Source organism: Myripristis murdjan, chromosome 18 (genome assembly GCF_902150065.1).
Source record: "Myripristis murdjan chromosome 18, fMyrMur1.1, whole genome shotgun sequence".
NCBI classification, from domain to species: domain Eukaryota; kingdom Metazoa; phylum Chordata; class Actinopteri; order Holocentriformes; family Holocentridae; genus Myripristis; species Myripristis murdjan.
This window is the reverse complement of record NC_043997.1, coordinates 12,095,938-12,117,945: the sequence shown is the minus strand read 5'-3', so window position 1 is coordinate 12,117,945 and position 22,008 is coordinate 12,095,938. Positions and strand designations below refer to the sequence as shown.

At 41.2% G+C, this 22,008-nt stretch overlaps 1 protein-coding gene and 1 long non-coding RNA gene across 4 annotated transcripts; both read left to right on the top strand.

The window, feature by feature from the left end:
- The first annotated feature begins 4,218 nt into the window (after positions 1-4,218).
- Positions 4,219-17,603, top strand: LOC115376095 (uncharacterized). Of its 3 annotated transcripts, none has more exons than XM_030075563.1 (7): positions 4,219-4,434; positions 7,821-7,953; positions 8,378-8,455; positions 9,398-9,486; positions 13,052-13,184; positions 13,660-13,737; positions 14,469-14,709. In XM_030075563.1, exons 1-7 carry the CDS (start codon positions 4,374-4,376, stop codon positions 14,581-14,583), a joined length of 687 nt encoding a protein of 228 aa, XP_029931423.1. In that variant the 5' UTR covers positions 4,219-4,373; the 3' UTR covers positions 14,584-14,709. The 3 variants fall into 3 exon arrangements, with proteins under 3 accessions (XP_029931423.1, XP_029931424.1, XP_029931422.1); XM_030075564.1 differs by lacking the exons at positions 4,219-4,434; positions 14,469-14,709 and adding exons at positions 7,605-7,665; positions 17,340-17,603; XM_030075562.1 differs by lacking the exon at positions 4,219-4,434 and adding an exon at positions 7,605-7,665 and having other exon boundaries at positions 14,469-14,684.
- Positions 17,604-18,362: 759 nt separating this feature from the next.
- On the top strand, positions 18,363-21,402 carry LOC115376097 (uncharacterized). Its single transcript, XR_003929774.1, has 6 exons — positions 18,363-18,585; positions 18,773-18,902; positions 19,522-19,602; positions 19,989-20,431; positions 20,848-20,930; positions 21,185-21,402. It is a non-coding gene; the product is annotated as an uncharacterized LOC115376097 (long non-coding RNA).
- The last annotated feature ends 606 nt before the right edge of the window (positions 21,403-22,008 follow it).

Below are 22,008 nucleotides of genomic sequence, written 5' to 3'. Positions count from 1 at the left end.
TATGGGACTCTGGAGATTCAGGCTAATTTTTCCCAAGGCAGATGTTTAATTTTTTTGGCTTCTTGGAGTGCAGCCTCAACATCCTTCGAAGTACAGCAGCAACACGGTTTCCTGGCAAAGCTCTGAACTTAAGGAGCAACAGGGAGGATTAACTCTTTACAGTTCTCCATATCAGCTGAATTCCCCTGCAGTCTGAGCCAGCTGTATTAATGAGTTTGCATCTTAACAAGCCAAAGATATGCAAACACAAAGTGGGCGAAATAACACTAATATTTTCATATTAAACCACAGGAAGGAGGAATTTGGTCAAAATATGCCAAAGTATTTTGTAAGTCAAGCATAAAAATATAAGCAGGTTGACAAAAAAAAAAAAAAAAAAAAAAAAACATTACATAGCAATGCATAACAATAACTGTCTCCTAATGTCTCCACTGTGCTACAGGACCAATCTGGCCTTGAGTTTGACATATGTGCTTTATCCACTTATCTACTTGCATCTAGCCTGGACAGGTCCACTGTACAAAAAACAATGCGGGCAGAAACTTGTCCCAAAACAAAGAGTTTTGTCTTGGCAGCCGTTGGCAGCCGTTAAGACAGGGGTGTCAAACTCGTGCCATGGAGGGCCGAGAGGCTGCAGGTTTTCATTCCAACCAACAACTCCACCAGGTGATTTCACTGATTAGTCCCGCCTCTCTGTTTGGAGGTAGGGTGATCAGTGAAATCACCTGGAGGAGTTGTTGGTTGGAATGAAAACCTGCAGCCTCTCGGCCCTCCATGGCACGAGTTTGACACCCCTGCGTTAAGATAACAATGGAGCAACTTCCAGTGATCAACACGACCTGTGAAAATAAATCACACTCATTTGCTCCAGACAAGATAAAAATGACAAATTAAGCCTTCAATTTTGTTGCAACGAGGAATTTAGGCCCATGATCTCTGCCAAGTCGATTTGCTAAACATGACAAGGAGGGGAGAGCTGGAGAAGCTGCTCTACTGTGGAACAGATCCATCTCACTCACTTACTCTGAAGCATGAAACTCAGCTCTCCTGAGTGTATGTGTGAATTCTGTCTTATCGCTCTTACTCAACACTCTGTGTTTGTCATCCGCTGAGGAAGTGCGCACTCAATAATGTGGGACATGCTTTGCAGTTGATTTAATGCACTCTCCGTTATCGCAGGACAAGTTTACACAGCGGCGTCTCTTATTCACTTATTCATGTCCCGATATGGGAGAGCAGTCTCAAAGTGTTTGAGCTGGGGCCAAAAATCAAGTCCTGACAATTTCTTCACTTCTGGTAAAACTGAACTCCGGTGAACAGGGAGCCTGAGTGTGTTCTTTTGTTTGTTTGTTTGTTTGTTTGTTTTTGGTCAACGTTTCTGTTTTTTTCTCATTGCATTATGCCTGAGTTGAGTGTGAGCCAGATAATAATCCATCCATGTAAAACAAAAACACAAACTAAACACCAACATGCAACTGTTAGAAGAAGAAGAAGAAGAAGAAGAAGAAGAAGAAGAAGAAGAAGAAGAAGAAGAAGAAGAAAAGTACAGAAGAGTATTCAGACCTGAAGAAGAGCTGTGTGCTCAAAACTGTTCTGTATTTGGCTTCCCTGCATCATAAATGTGTTTATTAGTTAAATTCTATTCATGCTGACTTTGTTACCTCTATGTCTTTTTATTGATGGTGTTTCTGTTTTTGTTTTTTTTCCCCAAATGATACCAAATGAATTTCCTGTGGGATGAATAAAGTATCTATCTATCTATCTATCTATTTGCATTTAAACGTGACTCATTTTCCTGACTCAAATGCCATTTCAAACCCAGCCCCAATGACCACTGGACAAATATCATTCTGAGCAACCACACTGTGTTGCAATAAGCAATTCAAAAGGTTGAATTTGAACAGGTATGCTCTCATCACGTCCAACTCAGGCACAGTCATGTTGATGTGTGCATTGTGACAGTTTCAGAGTCGTGACAATTTGCATCCTGGTGGTGCCATCTAGCTGTGGCTGATAGCTCTTTAAAGCCTTCGTTATTTACTATCATAACCGGATCAGGATAAAAAAAGATTTGAGGTATAATATACACTCCATGGCCACTTTATTAGGTCCACCTGCAAAATCTAGTACAATCCAATCCAACTGTTCTGCCATCAAGTTTACCTTTCTGCTGCCTGTAATGCTCAGGTTTTCTTTTTGTCACAGTAATAGAGGAGTTAGTAATAGAGGAGTTTGGCATTGATCTCATAGTTAGTGCTGCTGTTGTACTGGACTGCATTTTACTGAGAGGTGTTTCCACTATTCTGTCCCTGGAATTAAATTTACACATTCTCCACAATGTCAACAAAAACTGAACATTATAAAAGTTTATGTGTACTTTATGTTTCTTGTTAACTACTTAAATAGTCAATAAAACATAGCCTCCCCAACTCAGCAGGAAGTTTTTTGAAGATTATAAAAGGCATGATTTGGTCTCATCCCAAACAACTACAGCAAACATGTATAAACTGTTCATATTTCTTATCTGTTTTATACAGCTATGTGTACTTATTAGTCATCACCTTTACACGTGCAACGAAGTGTGAGAAGATCTGTTATCTGTAGCAAGTGTTCTGAGTGTAGCAACCTGCATCTGTACCTCCACATCCTTAAATGAAACAAGGCAGGCGTGTACATCGTTGTATTGTAGAATGATTCTTAAGGTTAAATTCTTAGACAGTGACTATATCAAATAACTCAAAAAAACAAATGAGTTTCACCGAGCTTTATTGAAAGACGTCTTCGCCCAGTGGTCACTTTATCAGCTCCACCTGGACAGCTCTGCCATAAAGTCTACCTTTTAAGAAAGTTGATAACGTTCAGTTTGTGCTGACATTGTGGAGAATGTGTCATTTTAATTATTTTATTATTTAGGTTGCAGTTTAAAGAGGTCTTGCACTGGACTACATTATATTGAGAGGTGTGCCAGTGTAAATATTTAAGCAAAGTTGACTCATTTTTAATGCATTGTAAAAGTCGCCGAGTTCGTTTTTCACTTTAGAAAACATTGTTGGATGTGGTTTTTCCCATGTAACTCTAAACAGATGAGAAGACAGAGTTCAACCCAGGGTTAAAGCCATTAAATTAGAGACATCTGTGATAAGGGCGAAGGACTTACTAGATAAGCATGCAATTATTAGTTAGTAGTTTACCAAAAAAAAAAAAAGAAAAAAAAAAAAAAACCCTGAGAAAAATACTTCACCAGCACTGACCACACACACACAGAGTTGTCTGGAACGCACCCACTTTACACTCCTTTTCTGTGTGTCTAGAGTGACGCAGAGTTTTGGCACCATTCCCGAGTTCCTTAGAAAACAGAGAGTGAAGTTGCAACACAGCAGCTCTTAGTCTCACCTCTTGGATCGCAGCGTGCACCTGTAGGTGATGAGGACGTCTTGGGAAAGCGGTGGGTGCCAAAAGTTACAATCAGAAACAATGAGTAATGTGGGGGAATGCGGAGTACCTCAGTTAATTTATATAAATACAAAGTTTTTATTATTATTATTTTACAGCAGGATGCACTTCATGATATTGTCTGTATTTTCAAGACCAATTCTGCCATGACAATAAAACAAATATTTCTAAAAATTTTGCAGGTCCATAGTTTTCTTTGCATGGTGGGAGGTTGAGGGGGGGCAGGTGGGCTTTTTACAATAACTTTAATAATGAAATCCGGCAAGTGAGTGATGAGGAGTTTAATAATCTTGCACAGCTCCCGCGAAAATGCCCACACCTTAATTTACCATTATTGCTAATAAACAACCTTACTGTGTCCCTAGAATGGTCATAAATGATTGACAAACGCAAGGTGGAAAAGTGACAACCAGGGAGGAAACAATGCTTTCTTGACCTACCTTGAAAGCAAAGTTTCTCTTGGCAGCCAGGTCATGTGCGTAACGAGTCATGAGCAAAAATATTTGAATGTCTGCCAGAAATGATCTGATTGCGTGGTACAAGAAAAGATAGCGAGGCAGACTTTCACACTTGAGTATCAGGAAGTCTTTAGCAGGAAGAGGAAGATGGTCAGAGTTTTTTCACAGTTCTGAGGAAAAGTGGATGGATTACAAAAGCAAGATTAGGGGTGACACGTTTTTTTGAGGGCGGGTTAAAGCAGCAGTTCCAAAGAAGCCCTGCTTGGCTGCTGTCCAGCTCAATGGGGGTGGATGAAGAGAAGAGTATAAAACATGGGGCTCACAGTCCAGCAGTAGACTCACTTCTCAACATCTTTGGAGAGGATAAACACAGCAGCAAAGACAGTCAGGTCCAGTCACAGCCGGAGTTCAAGACTGCAGCTCTAATTTAACAAAAGTTCAGTGAAACCATCCAGGACAAACATGAATAGTTCAGTCCCAACCGTTCTATTGCTGCTCTGCATCACTGCTTGCATTCTCCAGGGTAAGTGTGCCATGAGACTGTGACAGGCTTTTTGGCAGGTGTTTTCTCAAGTTATGCAGCCGCCTTTGCTGTGTCTAACTGTGTCTGAACTGTGTCTTTTTCAGGGGAGTGTGATGTTGCTGCACAACGATGCCGCTGTATTAATCTGAGCCAAAGTTTGACCAGGGCCACTGCCGCCCGCATCACCTTTATCAAGACCTCACCGCCTAATCCATTCTGCAGCAAGACAGAGATCATGTAAGTAACCACACTAATTCTCCCTCTCACACACACAAACACACACACAGATTAAAACCCATGTGGAACTGTGTAAACAGTGGCATAGCATTGATGTTTACTCAGCTGATGATTAGCTAAAGGCAAATTCCCTTCTAGCCAATGGAGATAAACACTGAGACCTACAAGACTGCAGGCAGGGAGACACAGCCACTTAAAAATGTTGTTGGTTCTCATTGATGCTCCTTGAGTTCATTGAAATCTCAGGCTCAGGAGACAGATTTTTCATCATGGCTGGATACAACGGGTTTTAACTACTTTTCTCTCACCCTATTGCAGTGCGATACTGAGAGACGGGACCTCAAAGTGTCTGGACCCATCATCAAATTTCACAAAAATAGTCCTGCAAAAGATAAGGTAAGCAAATAAACTTTTCTACATACTCTAACTGCAGTCACAGCTCTTGTTTGGCTTTTTCTTCAACACAGCACACACTACAACGTAGCTAATGTAGAAAACCTGCCTGTTATAGTGGCTTGAAACTGTCCTGGGAGTGGATTAAGCAATTTCAAGTGTCCAGAAGTTTATTGTTTCAAGAATCCGGAGGCAGCCTGCACTCATGTTGCAAATAAAATGATGACAGTATCAGGCTAAGAGAGCAGTGGTGGAAATGGATATAGAGGGATGAAGAGCTATTAAAGGAGCAGATGATAACAGCCCTCTGACCTACTAGAAGGTGCAGAAGGGGCCTACCAGCCCATACTTGTGGGGGGCATTATGACTGATAGCATCCATTCAGTGGTGAGATAACACCTAAAACATCAGCGTAAACATCATCTAACACCCCACAAAATATGTTTTAGCATTTAAGTAGTCCATGTACTGATTGAGTCTGACTGACTTACAAAAGATCAAGGAAAACCAAGGTCTCAAGCAAGCTTTTCTGAGTACAATTTGATATCAGACTAACCAGCATTAACCAATGCCTGTACTAACTTTTACAGATATGAGATATCAAACAGAGAGTGTAATGAATATTGTTGTGGTTTGTTTCCTTAACAGTGAAAGGCAGAAGTCTTCAAGGTCTGTGCAGATGACGACCACCAGCCCGAACTCCAGCTGAGCCACAGCTGCACATCATCTGATGGATGATGATGACTATGAACTTTCCATCGCAGATCATGCTGAACTCTGCTGGAGCAAAGAGGGTGAAAGGGGTGCAGCATGAGAAGAATAGGCAGACCACTGTAATTTAATCAGTATTTTACTGCTGAAACAGATAGAGCGGTCTCCCTTGTGTAGGATTTTACCATTTATTTAAATTTTATTGTATCGAGACGAATGAAATTAGTTCTTTTCAGTGGTGGAAATTTGCACTTTGTCATCTCCAAATGGCAGCGAGAGGGACGTTTTAAATATACTGACTGAAGTACTGGCACTGGACTGAAGAAGTAAATGATTTAATGTCAGTGAGTCCAGTTCTCACTGGAAGAAGTGCTCCCTCGCTGCTGTTTAAGAGACAGTTTGTATTTTGTCCTGTCACTTCCTGGCTTTATAATTAAGGTTGATAGGATGAGTGTATTTTTACATTTGTTTGGTTGTTGTTGTTTTTTGGATAGTCGTGGTATGTGTTTCCACTGATGTTTCTAACCAATTAACATTCCAACTTTGTTTGAAGGCAAAGTGATGATAAACAATACGTTGTTTACTTGAGTTTATTATCTAAATGGTAAAACATCATGAAATGATATGAACACAAACTGTGACTGAATTTAAATATATATTCTAAATACGTAAATATATATATATGACACACAGTGTGTGTGTGTGTGTGTGTGTGATTTGTGTGATGTTGAGTAGGATACTTGTTTTGTTATTGTTATTTTTGGAGATGTAGGTAGAAGTGGGGTTCTGATTTTCAAAGAAAAATGTATTTATTTGCGCAGCATGTGTACTTTGCTGATCATTTCAAGGAGTTTGCAGCCACATTAATGTTATAAGTGCCATGTAAAAATACAACCGCCAATAAATAATTTATTGTTTATTGATTAAAGTGCTCACAAAACAATAAAACAACTGTGAACTGAAGTTGTCGTTACAGTGAGATGTATTATCCAGTCAAGGTGGAAATTAGTTTCTATGAACAGACAGACAGTCCAAGTCGTTACAGTTTGTAGTCTGAGTGGTTTCATGAAGGTAAACGAGAGAGAGGGAAAGCATTCGCAGAAATGTCATCTGGACCTACAACACCTTCACAAAGTTTCAATGTTTGTGTACTGTGTGGAGAAATGTTTGACTTGTGTGATAAAATGGAAACAGATATGGTTTCCGTTTTATCACACAAGTGATAACACTTTTATCACACAAGCGATAAAACTGATAAAAAAAAAAAAAAATCTGCGGGGAAGTGCAAGGAAGTGCAAGGTGAAAAAGTGACAACCAAGGAGGAAACAATGCTTTCTTGACTTACTTTGAAAGCAACGTTTCTCTTCCCAGCCAGCGTCTTAAGTCTTGAGCAATAACGTGTGTGTCTGCCACAAATGAATTATGGCATTATGGCAATAGTATGACACAAAAAATTCAAACTAATGTCAAAATATAAAATGCCACCATTGATAATGAGGCAATCTTTCACTTTTGAATGTCAAGGAAGTCTTTGCGTTCTTTTTTTGAAGTGGATGGATTACAAAAACAAGACTAGGGGTGACATGTTTTTTGGGGCGGGTTAGAGCAGCAGTTCCAAGGAAGCCCTGCTTGGCTGCTGTCCAGCTCAATGGGGTTGGATGAAGATAAGAGGATAAAACATGGGGCTCACGGTCCAGCAGTAGACTCACTTCTCAACATCTTTGGAGAGGATAAGCACAGCAGCAAAGACAGTCAGGTCCAGTCACAGCCAGAGTTCAAGACTGCAGCTCTAATTTAACAAAATTTCAGTCAAACCATCCAGGACAAACATGAATAGTTCAGTCCCAACCGTTCTACTGCTGCTCTGCATCACTGCTTGCATTCTCCAGAGTAAGTGTGCCACTCCAGCCACTCAGGTCAATGCTGATTCATGAGACTGTGACAGGCTTCTTGGCAGGTGTTTCCTCAAGTTATGCAGCCCCCTTTGCTGTGTCTAACTGTTTCTGAACTGTGTCTTTCTGTGTCTGAACTGTGTGTTTTTCAAGAGAAGGGTGATGTTGCTGCACAACGATGCCGCTGTATTGCTCTGAGCAGAAGTTTGACCAGGGCCACTGTCGCTCGCATCGTCTCTGTCAAGACATCACCGCCTAATCCATTCTGCGACAAGACAGAGATCATGTAAGTAATCACACTAACTCTCTCTCTCTCACACACACAAACACACACACAGATTAAGACCTATGTGATAAACCAAACCAGTTTGACTCACGTTGCACAGTTCTGTATCCATTCATAGCTGATATGGCAGCTGTTAAAGACTCAAAGCATTAAATGAATTCTGATGAAGTGGAACTGTATAAACAGTGGCATAGCAATGTTGTTTACTCAGCTGATGATTAGCTAAAGGCAAATTCCCTTCTAGCCAATGGAGATAAACACTGAGACCTACAAAACTGCAGGCAGGGAGACACAGCTACTTAAAAATGTTGTTGGTTCTCATTGATGCTCCTTGAGTTCGCTGAAATCTCAGGCTCAGGAGACAGATTTTTCATCATGGCTGGATACAACAGGTTTTAACTCCTTTTCCCTCACCCTATTGCAGTGTGATACTGAAAGACGGGATCTCAAGGTGTCTGGACCCATCAACAGATTTCACAAAAAGACTCCTGCAAAAGATAAGGTAAGCAAATAAACTTTTCTACATACTCTAACTGCAGTCACAGCTCTTGTTTGGCCTTTTCTTCAACACAGCACACACTACAACGTAGCTAATGTAGGAAACTTGCCTGTTATAGTGGCTTGAAACTTTCCTGGGAGTGGATTAAGCAATTTCAAGTGTCCAGAAGTTTATTGTTTCAAGAATCTGGAGGCAGCCTGCACTCATGTTGCAAATAAAATGATTAATTGAACAGATGCTTCATCCAGCAGGGCTTCATCAGAGTCAGTGTGCATGGAAGCAACAGGGAATGACGTACCATTTAGTGCAGGACAGTATCAGGCTAAGAGAGCAGTGGTGGAAATGGATGTAGAGGGATGAAGAGCTATTAAAGGAACAGATGGTAACAGCCCTCTGACCTATTAGAACAGGGGTGTCAAACTCGTGCCATGGAGGGCCAAGAGGCTGCAGGTTTTCATTCCAACCAACAACTCCACCAGGTGATTTCACTGATCACCCTACCTCGAAACAGAGAGGCGGGACTAATAAGTGAAATCACATGGTGGAGTTGTTGGTTGGAATGAAAACCTGCAGCCTCTTGGCCGTCCATGGCACGAGTTTGACACCCCTGTACTAGAAGGTGCAGTAGGGGCCTACCAGCCCATACCTGTGGGGGGCATTATGACTGATAACATCCATTCAGTGGTGAGATAACACCTAAAACATCAGCGTAAACATCATCTAACACCCCAGAAAATATGTTTTAGCATTTAAGTAGTCCATGTACTGATTGAGTCTGATTGACTTACAAAAGATCAAGGAAAACCAAGGTCTCAAGCAAGCTTTTCTGAGTACAATTTGATATCGGACTAACCAGCATTAACCAATGCCTGTACTAACTTTTACAGATATGAGATATCAAACGAAAAGTGTTATGAATATTGTTGTGGTTTGTTTCCTTAACAGTGAAAAGCAGAAGTCTTCAAGCTCTGTGCAGATGACGACCACCAGCCCGAGCTCCACCTTAGCCACAGCTGCATATCATCTGATGGATGGTGAGGACTATGAACTATGGCTATGAAAAATGTATTTATTTGTGCTGCATGTGTGCTTTGTCGATCATTTCAATGAGTTTGCAGCCACATTAATGTTATAAGTGCCATGTAAAAATACAACTGCTGATAAATAATTGTATTATTTATTGATTAAAGTGCTCACAAAACAATACAAAAAAAACTGTGAACTGAAGTTGTCGTTACAATGAGATGTATTATCCAGTCAAGGTGGAAATTAGTTTCTATGAACAGACAGACAGTCCAAGTAGTTACAGTTTGTAGTCTGAGTGGTTTCATGAAGGTAAACGAGAGAGAGGGAAAGCATTTGCAAAAATGTCATCTGGACCTACAACAACTTCACAAAGTTTCAAAGTTTGTGTACTGTGTGGAGAAATGTTTGACTTGTGTGATAAAACGGAAACAGATATAGTTTCCGTTTTATCACACAAGTGATAACACTTTTATCACCAGGCGTTAAAACTGATAAAAAAAAATAATAATAAATTCCGCGGATGGAGAAGTAATTTTTTGCATTTTGACTGGTTATTTTGACTTACTGGTTAAAGGCCCCATGGCCTGAAAAATGCAATTTTCATTGTTTTTGCGTGATAGGGAAGGTCTTGGGGCCACATAAATACTGTCTCATGCATTTCACTTATGATAAATGGAGAAGTGCACACAGCCTGTTTTTTGAAACTGACCATGTAAAACGAGCGGATTGCACTTCCTCGAATTTCTCACATCCGTGTATTTTCTGACGTCAGTGACTCCGCCCACAGCACCTGCATCCCCAGGCAACAAGCTACCAAGCTAGCGAACTTAGCCAGCACCCCTCCGCTACCGGGGCAACAAGTTCACAACATATTCACAACATATTTAACAAAAATAACTAACCATTCTGAAACATCTTGTAATAAACAGATTTGAGGTGGTTCGGTTTCTCCTGTCTGTGGTTCAGGATCGTACGGTCGTAAACCATCATGCTCAGGGTCCCAGTTTCACGGGTCCCGCGGGGTTTTAGTCCAAATTTGCTCGTCTGTTGGGCTCATTTCAGCGCCGACTGTTTTATCAACCTGACACAGTCAAATCAAATCAAGCTTTATTGTCATTAAGCTGCACGTCCAGCAGTAGTGCACACAAAATGAGATAGCGTTTCTCACTTGGGATCCCCGAATGATGGGTAAAGCCAGCAGTTTAAAAGTCTAGCAGCTTTCTGGAGGAAGCTGTTGCGCATTCTGGTGGTTTTGCTTTTCATGCTTCTGAACCGTTGGCCTGATGGCAGCAGCTCAAAGTATTTGTGGAGCGGGGGAGAGGGGTCTCTGACAATGTTCAGTGCTCTACTCCTGCAGGGGTGGGATGTTTCCATGGAGCCATGTCTCTGCAAAAGCAAGCACACAGCAGTCTCTCTCCTGCGGTTAACAAGCGTAGCTCGTCCAGCTTGTTGTCGAGGGAGCGAACATTAGAGAGCAAGACAGATGGTACTGCTGGTCTGGAGGGGCCGCTGCGTCCATGCACGCCGCCATCACCATAGCAATACAATCTCAGCTTCGTCTGTGGCTCGGGATCGGAGTCCGACTCAAATAAGTAAGGTTGTAATGTATAACATCACGCTCGGCGGTAGCCATGACAACCTTACATAAGATGATAACTCGCTTTCGACAAGTTTTCAAATAGTTACTGTATCTCGTTGCCTCTGTTTTTCTCTCGCTCAATATGGCGGCGCACTCTTGTTTACGTCCCACAATGCATTGCACAGTAACATCGGATGATTGGCCCGACCATATGTCACTCAGAAAACAGTCAGCCAATCAGTGGAGAGGGGCTGATTCTCTCTTCTGATTGGCTAAACGAACCGTGCTGCCAGTGCTGTGGAATAAAGGAAAGAGAGAGGAGCTGTAAAACTATATTTAGCAGACCACAGGTACTCAAAACCACAAATACATCATGCTAGGGATATCAGCAGTTAAAATAAAACCCTGGAAAACTGTAGGCCTACACCATGGGGCCTTTAAAGTTTGAATTGGACATAAATTGGTTATGGCTAACATTTGGGAAGGGCTATAGAGAATGAATGTAGGTAAATTAGTTCATGTCTTCGCCATCCTAGCAAAAAAAAAAATGATCACAGTCCAGCAGCAGACTCACTTCTCAACATCTTTGCAGAGGATGAACACAGCAGATCAGATTCAGTCACAGCCAGAGTTCAAGACTGCAGCTCTAATTTAACAAAAGTTCAGTCAAACCCTCCAGGACAAACATGAATACACCTACACCAGAATGCTGTTTGATGATTTCAGCTCAGCTTTCAACACAATCTCCCCCATGAAGCTGATTGGAAAACTGAACACTCTGGGCATCAGTACCACTCTCTGCAACTGGATACTGGACTTCCTCACAAACAGACCCCAGTCAGTTTGGATTGGCAGTCTCTCCTCCTCCACTCTAGTGCTCAACACCGGAGCGCCCCAGGGCTGTGTGCTCAGCCCCCTCCTGTTCACGCTGTACACCCACGACTGCAACCCCCGACATGGAGAGAACTCTATTGTGAAGTTCGCGGATGACACCACCATCATCGGCCGGATTTCCAACAATGATGAGTTTTCATATCGGGAGGAAATCAACTACCTTGCCGAATGGTGCACAGAAAACAACCTACTGCTCAACGTCAGCAAAACCAATGAGCTGATAGTTGATTTTAGAAAAAAGGAGGCAAAGACATACAACCCTGTCTACATCAATGGAGCTGAGGTGGAGCAAGTGAGAAGTTTTAAGTTCCTGGGAATCAACATAACAGAGAACCTGTCATGGACTTCACATATCTCTGCCCTGGTTAAAAAAGCTCAGAAACGGCTGTATTTCTTAAGGAAACTTAAGAAAGCAAAATTCCCACGCCAAGTTCTTGTCAACTTCTACAAAGGAGCGATTGAAAGCATCCTGACTGGAAACATCACAAACTGGCATGGGATGTGCACGGCCCAGGACAGGAAGACTCTGCAACGAGTGATTAAAACTGCCCAAAACATCATTGATACCCATCTACCAAGCCTCAGTGATATCAGGGAGGTGAGGTGCCTGCGCAGAGCCAAAAGGATACTAAAAGACAACACCCACCCCAGCCACAGCCTGTTCACCCTGCTGCCATCAGGCAAAAGATACAGAAGTATCCGCTGCCGTACCACCAGACTACAGAGCAGCTTCTTCCCTCAGGCTGTGAGACTACTTAATGCACCATCTGCACTCCTCCATGTTTAATAATTTTATTTTTTATACAATCAATTAATCAATCAAGAGGGAACCACTTTTTAATTTCATTATACAACCTGTTGTATAATGACCAATAAACTTCCTTGTATCCTTGTATCATGTATCCTTGTATCCTTGAATAGTTCAGTCCCAACCGTTCTACTGCTGCTCTGCATCACTGCTTGCATTCTCCAGGGTAAGTGTGCCATGAGACTGTGACAGGCTTCTTGGCAGGTGTTTCCTCAAGTTATGCAGCCCCCTTTGCTGTGTCTAACTGTTTCTGAACTGTGTCTTTCTGTGTCTGAACTGTGTGTTTTTCAAGTGAAGGGTGATGCTGTTGCAAAACGGTGCCGCTGTATTAATCTGAGCCAAAGTTTGACGAGGGCCACTGCCGCCCGTATCACCTTTATCAAGACATCACCGCCTAATCGATTCTGCAGCAAGACAGAGGTCATGTAAGTAATCACACTAACTCTCTCTCTCTCTCTCTCTCTCTCTCTCTCGCACACACACACACACACGCACACACACACACACACACACACACACACACACACACACACACACACACACACACACACAGATTAAGACCCATGTGATAACCCTAACCAGTTTGACTCATGTTGCACAGTTCTGTATCCATTCATAGCTGATATGGTGGCTGTTAAAGACTCAAAGCATTAAATGAATTCTGATGAAGTGGAACTGTATAAACAGTGGCATAGCAATGTTGTTTACTCAGCTGATGATGAGCTAAAGGCAAATTCCCTTCTAGCCAATGGAGATAAACACTGACACAGCTACTTAAAAATGTTGTTGGTTCTCATTGATGCTCCTTGAGCTCGTTGAAATCTCAGGCTCAGACAGTCAGATTTTTCATTATGGCTGGATACAACGGGTTTTAACTACTTTTCTCTCACCCTATTGCAGTGCGATACTGAGAGACGGGACCTCAAAGTGTCTGGACCCATCATCAAATTTCACAAAAAGACTCCTGCAAAAGCTAAGGTAAGCAAATAAACTTTTCTACATACTCTAACTGCAGTCACAGCTCTTGTTTGGCTTTTTCTTCAACACAGCACACACTACAACGTAGCTAATGTAGGAAACCTGCCTGTTATAGTGGCTTGAAACTTTCCTGGGAGTGGATTAAGCAATTTCAAGTGTCCAGAAGTTTATTGTTTCAAGAATCTGGAGGCAGCCTGCACTCATGTTGCAAATAAAATGATTAATTGAACAGATGCTTCATCCAGCAGGGCCTCATCAGGGTCTGTGTGCATGGAAGCAACAGGGAACGATGTACCATTTAGTGCAGGACAGTATCAGGCTAAGAGAGCAGTGGTGGAAATGGATGTAGAGGGATGAAGAGCTATTAAAGGAACAGATGATAACAGCCCTCTCACCTACTAGAAGGTGCAGTAGGGGCCTACCAGCCCATACCTGTGGGGGGCATTATGACTGATAACGTCCATTCAGTGGTGAGATAACACCTAAAACATCAGCGTAAACATCATCTAACACCCCAGAAAATCTGTTTTAGCATTTAAGTAGTCCATGTACTGATTGAGTCTGATTGACTTACAAAAGATCAAGGAAAACCGAGGTCTCAAGCAAACTTTTTTGAGTACAATTTGATATCAGACTAACCAGCATTAACCAATGCCTGTACTAACTTTTACAGATATGAGATATCAAACGAAAAGTGTAATGAATATTATTGTGGTTTGTTTCCTTAACAGTGAAAGGCAGAAGTCTTCAAGCTCTGTGCAGATGACGACCACCAGCCCGAACTCCACCTTAGCCACAGCTGCATATCATCTGATGGATGATGAGGACTATGAACTATGGCTATGAAAAATGTATTTGTTTGTGCAGCATGTGTGCTTTGTCGATCATTTCAATGAGTTTGCAGCCACATTAACGTTGTAAGTGCCATGTAAAAATACCGCCGACAAATAATTGTATCGTTTATTGATTAAGGTGCTCACAAAACAATAAAAAAAAACTGTGAACTGAAGTTGTTGTTACAGTGAGATGTATTATCCAGTCAAGGTGGAAATTAGTTTCTATGAACAGACAGACAGTCCAAGTAGTTACAGTTTGTAGTCTGAGTGGTTTCATGAAGGTAAACGAGAGAGAGGGAAAGCGCTCGCAGAAATGTCATCACAAAGTTTCAATGTTTGTGTACTGTGTTAACTCTAGCTTTACACGTGCTGTTCATCAAGATTATTATTGTAAACTAAGATGAAGATGACAAGTCGGAGTTGAAAAACCAGTGTCCTCAACTGAATTAAAACTGAGGCTGTGAAAAAACTAAAACTGAGCCAAAATCTATGTTACATTCATGTAAAACTAATGGTAACTAACTATAAATGAACTATAATCAATTAGGGTAAAGAGATTTGATGTTGGATGAAAATTAAAGATTATTATTACTGACTAGGGGAAAAGCACCCACACACTCAATAACCATTATTGCAGATAAAGACCTTATTTTGTCCCTACAATGGTCATAAATGATGGAGAAGTGCAAGGTCAAAAAGTGACAACCAAGAAGGGAACAATGCTTTCTTGACTTACTTTGAAAGCAAAGTTTCTCTTCCCAGCCAGCGTCTTAAGTCTTGAGCAATAACATGTGCGTGCCTGCCACAAAGGAATTATGGCATTATGGCAATATTATGACACAAAAAATTCAAACTAATGTCAAAACATAAAATGCCACCATTGATAATGAGGCAATCTTTCACTTTTGAATGTCAAGGACGTCTTTGTGTTCTTTTTTGAAATGGATAGATTACAAAAGCAAGACTAGGGGTGACATGTTTTTTGGGGCGGGTTAGAGCAGCAGTTCCAAGGAAGCCCTGCTTGGCTGCTGTCCAGCTCAATGGGGGTGGATGAAGATAAGAGTATAAAACATGGGGCTCACAGTCCAGCAGTAGACTCACTTCTCAACATCTTTGGAGAGGATAAGCACAGCAGCAAAGACAGTCAGGTCCAGTCACAGCCAGAGTTCAAGACTGCAGCTCTAATTTAACAAAATTTCAGTCAAACCCTCCAGGACAAACATGAATAGTGCGGTCCAAACCATTCTACTGCTGCTCTGCATCACTGCTTGCATTCTCCAGGGTAAGTGTGCCATGAGACTGTGACAGGCTTCTTGGCAGGTGTTTCCTCAAGTTATGCAGCCCCCTTTGCTGTGTCTAACTGTGTCTGAACTGTGTCTTTCTGTGTCTGAACTGTGTGTTTTTCAGGGGAGTGTGATGTTGCTGCACAACGATGCCGCTGTATTCAACTGAGCAAAAGTTTGATCAAGGACATTGCCGCCCGTATCACCTTTATCAAGACATCACCGCCTAATCCATTCTGCAACAAGACAGAGGTCATGTAAGTAATCACACTAACACACACACACACACACACGCACACAGATTAAGACCTATGTGATAAACCAAACCAGTTTGACTCATGTTGCACAGTTCTGTATCCATTCATAGCTGATATGGTGGCTGTTAAAGACTCAAAGCATTAAATTAATTCTGATGAAGTGGAACTGTATAAACAGTGGCATAGCAATGTTGTTTACTCAGCTGATGATGAGCTAAAGGCAAATTCCCTTCTAGCCAATGGAGATAAACACTGAGACCTACAAGACCGCAGGCAGGGAGACACAGCCACTTAAAAATGTTGTTGGTTCTCATTGATGCTCCTTGAGTTCGCTGAAATCTCAGGCTCAGACAGTCAGATTTTTCATCATGGCTGGATACAACGGGTTTTAACTACTTTTCTCTCACCCTATTGCAGTGCGATACTGAGAGACGGGACCTCAAAGTGTCTGGACCCATCAACAGATTTCACAAAAATACTCCTGCAAAAGATAAGGTAAGCAAATAAACTTTTCTACATACTCTAACTGCAGTCACAGCTCTTGTTTGGCCTTTTCTTCAACACAACACACACTACAACGTAGCTAATGTAGGAAACCTGCCTGTTATAGTGGCTTGAAACTTTCCTGGGAGTGGATTAAGCAATTTCAAGTGTCCAGAGGTTTATTGTTTCAAGAATCCGGAGGCAGCATTCACTTATGTTGCAAATAAAATGATTAATTAGACAGATGCTTCATCCAGCAGGGCCTCATCAGAGTCAGTGTGCATGGAAGCAACAGGGAACGATGTACCATTTAGTGCAGGACAGTATCAGGCTAAGAGAGCAGTGGTGGAAATGGATGTAGAGGGATGAAGAGCTATTAAAGGAGCAGATGATAACAGCCCTCTCACCTACTAGAAGGTGCGGTAGGGGCCTACCAGCCCATACCTGTGGGGGGCATTATGACTGATAACGTCCATTCAGTGGTGAGATAACACCTAAAACATCAGCGTAAACATCATCTAACACCCCAGAAAATATGTTTTAGCATTTAAGTAGTCCATGTACTGATTGAGTCTGATTGACTTACAAAAGATCAAGGAAAACCAAGGTCTCAAGCAAACTTTTTTGAGTACAATTTGATATCAGACTAACCAGCATTAACCAATGCCTGTACTAACTTTTACAGATATGAGATATCAAACGACAAGTGTAATGAATATTGTTGTGGTTTGTTTCCTTAACAGTGAAAGGCAGAAGTCTTCAAGGTCTGTGTAGATGACGACCACCAGCCCGAACTCCACCTTAACCACAGCTGCATATCATCTGATGGATGATGAGGACTATGAACTATGGCTATGAAAAATGTATTTGTTTGTGCAGCATGTGTGCTTTGTCGATCATTTCAATGAGTTTGCAGCCACATTAACGTTATAAGTGCCATGTAAAAATACAACTGCTGATAAATAATTGTATTGTTTATTGACTAACGTGCTCACAAAACAATAAAAAAAAAAAAACTGTGAACTGAAGTTGTTGTTACAGTGAGATGTATTATCCAGTCAAGGTGGAAATTAGTTTCTATGAACAGACAGACAGTCCAAGTAGTTACAGTTTGTAGTCTGAGTGGTTTCATGAAGGTAAACGAGAGAGAGGGAAAGCATTTGCAAAAATGTCAACTGGACCTAAAACACCTTCACAATGTTTCAAAACTAATGGTAACTAACTATAAATGAACTATAATAATAGGGTAAAGAGATTTGATGTTGGATGAAAATTAAAGATTATTATTACTGACTCGGAGAAAAGCACCCACACACTCAATAACCATTATTTCTGATAAAGACCTTATTTTGTGCCTACAATGGTCATAAATGATGGAGAAGTGCAAGGTCAAAAAGTGACAGCCAAGAAGGAAACAATGCTTTCTTGACTTACTTTGAAAGCAAAGTTTCTCTTCCCAGCCAGCGTCTTAAGTCTTGAGCAATAACATGTGTGTCTGCCACAAATGAACTAATATTATGGCATAAAAAAATTCAATCTAATGCCAAAAATGAGATACCACCAGATTGATAATGAGGCAATCTTTTACTTTTGAATGTCAAGGAAGTTTTTGTGTTCTTTTTTGAAACGGATGGATTACAAAAGCAAGACTAGGGGTGACATGTTTTTTGGGGGCGGGTTAAAGCAGCAGTTCCAAGGAAGCCCTGCTTGGCTGCTGTCCAGCTCAATGGGGTTGGATGAAGAGAAGAGTATAAAACATGGGGCTCACGGTCCAGCAGTAGACTCACTTCTCAACATCTTTGCAGAGGATAAGCACAGCAGCAAAGACAGTCAGGTCCAGTCACAGCCAGAGTTCAAGACTCAAAAGGTGATAGCTCTGATTTAAAGACTCAGTTATTGCTCAATTAATCCCACCATTCAAGACAAACATGAATACTGCAATCCCATCCGTTCTACTGCTGCTCTGCATCACTGTTTGCACTTTGAAGGGTAAGTGTAGCACTCAAGCCTTGTCAATGCTGATTTATGAGACTGGCACTGGCTTTTTCTGGTGTGTGTTTTGCTGAGTCTAACTGTTTCTTAACTATCATCACTCAGTCCGGTCAGTGAAAACACCTCACTCCTTCTTTTTTTTTTTTTTTTTTTTTTTTTTTTTTTTTGCATTGAAATGCTGCAGGGGAAACTGTGATGTATGGCCGCTGCCGTTGCATTCAACTGAGCCGACATTTGACCAGGGCCACTGTCTCCCGCATCACCAACATCAGGCTGCTGACTGTGAATCCCTTCTGCAGCAAGATAGAGGTCATGTAAGTAACCACACCAGCACATGCACAGATTAAACCAAACATTAGAGGCCAGATTCACAATTGTCAGATATTAAGAAATAACATAGGAATAATTTTAGTTTTTTAAAAATGCTTAAATTAGGGCTTTTTTGTTCTTTTTTGCCTATTAGTATGAGTGATTTATGTAAGTACTGTAAAGGCTACTGTGATTCTGATTCTAAATCTGGCTCCAGTATTGATTTTTTTCCAGTGACATTTATTCTGGAGTTGACACATGTGGATTGGAGAGTTGTTTGTCCACTCGTGGGCCTCATTTACACCTTGCATTTACATGCAATTTTCCTTATCTGGAAAACATATCTGGACAAAGAATGCATTTTGATGCCAATTGTAAATGGGACCACACAGCTGATACGGCTGTGTGGCTCTTCAAAAGCGTTGAACTCTAATGGAGTGTAATTGTATAAACATCGGCACAGCATTGATGTTTATTGTCTCTGACGATTAGCCAAAGGCAATTTCCCTTCTAGCCAAAGGAGATAAACGTGGAGGCCTACAAGACTCAGTTCTCATTGATGCTCCTTGCGTTCATTGAAATCACAGGCTCAGACAGTAAGATTTTTCTTTGGCTCTATTGCAGTGTGACGCTGAGAGATGGCTCTGAGCGGTGCCTTGATCCATATTCAAGCTTCACACAAAAACTCCTGGAAACAGAGATACGGTAAACGAATAAAGTTTTCTACATACTGTACTGCAGTCACAGCACTTCTTTTGCTCTTTCTTCAGCACAGCATGCACTAGAGCGTAGCTAATGTAGGAAACCTGCCAGTTATAGTGGTTTGAAACTGTCCCAGGAGCGGATTGAGCAATTTCAAGTATCCAGAAGTTTATTGTTTCAAGAATCAGTAGGCAGCCTTTAACACCTGATTTACTGGGCAGATGCTTCATCCAAGTAAGGCTCGTCAGGGTCTGTGTGCATGAAAAAAACAGGGAACAATGTATTATTTAGTGCAGGACATGCAGAGAGAGAGAGAGAGAGAGAGAGAGAGAGAGAGAGAGAGAGAGAGATCAAGATGAAGAGTTGAATGAATATTGTTGCCTTCACAGCACAAAGCAGAGGCGTTCAAGCTCTCTTCGGATGACCACCACCAGCCTGGTGAGCTCCACCTGAGCCACAGCTGTGCCTCATCTGATGGACGACGACTGTGAACCTTCCTTTGCATATCATGTTGATCGTTACTGGAGCAAGGAGGGTGAAAAGGGTGCAGCATGGCAAAGATAGGCAGAACACTGTGACCATTATTTTATCCTGATGAAACACATATTATTGGTTTCACTAATTTTACTTGTTCCAAAGAAATAAGTAACTTAAGTGACAGCTCTTCACACTGGTTACAAGAAATACAGAATTTTAAAGCTGCAGCTGGCAACTATGCAAACTAATGTCTCGAAATGGCAGCGAGAAGTAAAAGTTTTAGCATTTTTAGCTTGAGCACCGCAGAAATGACCTAACACGACATCAGACAGTCTGTGATGGCTTTACACCAAAGGTTTGTACAGTTTGTATTTTGCTCTTAAGTTTCACGTTGACACTTCCAGCCTATGTGATTACGTTTGATTAATTGATTGATTTAATTCCTGTTTGTGTAGCATCCAACGAAAAAATCCATTACCTTTACCGGCTGATGGCCAATACTGAATTTAGTTCATGATTTTAATTGTTCTACATTATGAGCCAGTGATATTTGATTTGATTTGTGTGACGTGAGGTATTTCTTATGTTGTCAAGAATTTTACACAGCATATGTGTGCCTTGTTGTTTTTTAAATGAATTTTGACTAAGTGCCATGCAATATCCAGCCACATATAAACAAACACAGTGTTAGATAATGTATCACCAGACTGCAATTAAACTGATTCATACCGTGTAAACCTGAAACTGTCGTCACTGAGATTTATGTTACAGGGAATATAAAACCATTAAGAGCGCACACGCATGCAGGAGTGCCAGGATTACACCGGAGCTCCTTTTATTCTTAACTCACGGAGGTAAACAGTGAGCATACACACCCTGACACACACACACAGCTCACCAGTTTACAGCACCACATCACACTTCCCAGAACGAGCAGGCACATGCTGAGGTCTACGTTGCCCCCTACTGCTGGCTGCTGTATATAGCAAGGACTGTTATAGCCAATTTTATATTAATAACAAACAGTATGCATCTGAAGTACCAAGAAAAGGTATAACATTTTCCTGCTTTTCACAGGGTTCATAACAGGTTTTGTTTTCACCCACAGGTCAGTACACCAGCCAAGATGAAAGCAGACTCCATTAACACAAACTATGGTTGCACACTCAGCTTTAATTGTGCAACAGCTGTTTCAGCAGGGCGTCTTTAATCAGGGTTTTATGGGGGTCATTGCTTGATAGTAAAATTACACCCTATGACTATGTAATCTCTAAGTACGTTGTGTTTTTGTCTCCACTTTACAATAAAACTCCATAAAACTTTGGAGGAGAAATTGTATTTCCTGATAACACGATACTGCTTCCACAACTCCACCCTGCTTAACTATTATTGAACGTAATATCAAATGTGAAGATGATTCATTTTTAATGCCTGAAGCAGCTTTAAAAATGCTCTTTGGCCTCCCCAGGTATTCTTCTGCTGCAATTTGCACATGAAAGCTAATTTGATGGGTTGGCAGTTTTAAACAGTTGACTTGCTTTTGTGTCACCGCAGGCTCCAATTCATCCACTTGGGCTGGTCTTTCAAAAATTTGCCTCCAGGATGAAAGTTATTCAATTAGAAAAATTTGCAAATCTGTTTTTTTTTTTTTTTTCAAATCAGATTTACAAATTTTCTGGTCCTAAGGATTTGGACCTGGATTTTGTAATCTAGTTCAGCCGTTATTCAGGGTTAAATGTTATTTAGTCAAGGCAAAAATCTTTCTGGGTAAATTAAATATCATCATTTTGATCCCATCTAGAAGGCTGGGTTCAGAGTTAACTGGCAAAATGGTTTCACACACCTTTAGGACTTGAAACAGCAAGGAATACCCGGGTAATAAACCTCTGCTCACTGAAATGGATTTAAAACACCCAAGACTGTCATAATATA

What these genes read in the sequence shown, in the direction of transcription:
- LOC115376095 (XM_030075563.1), top strand. Translation starts at nt 4,374, where the DNA reads ATGAATAGTTCAGTCCCAACCGTTCTATTGCTGCTCTGCATCACTGCT. An exon ending in TGCGACAAGACAGAGATCAT is followed by an intron (nt 7,954 to 8,377) that starts GTAAGTAATCAC and finishes ACCCTATTGCAG; the next exon opens with TGTGATACTGAAAGACGGGA. An exon ending in TGCATATCATCTGATGGATG is followed by an intron (nt 9,487 to 13,051) that starts GTGAGGACTATG and finishes GTGTTTTTCAAG; the next exon opens with TGAAGGGTGATGCTGTTGCA.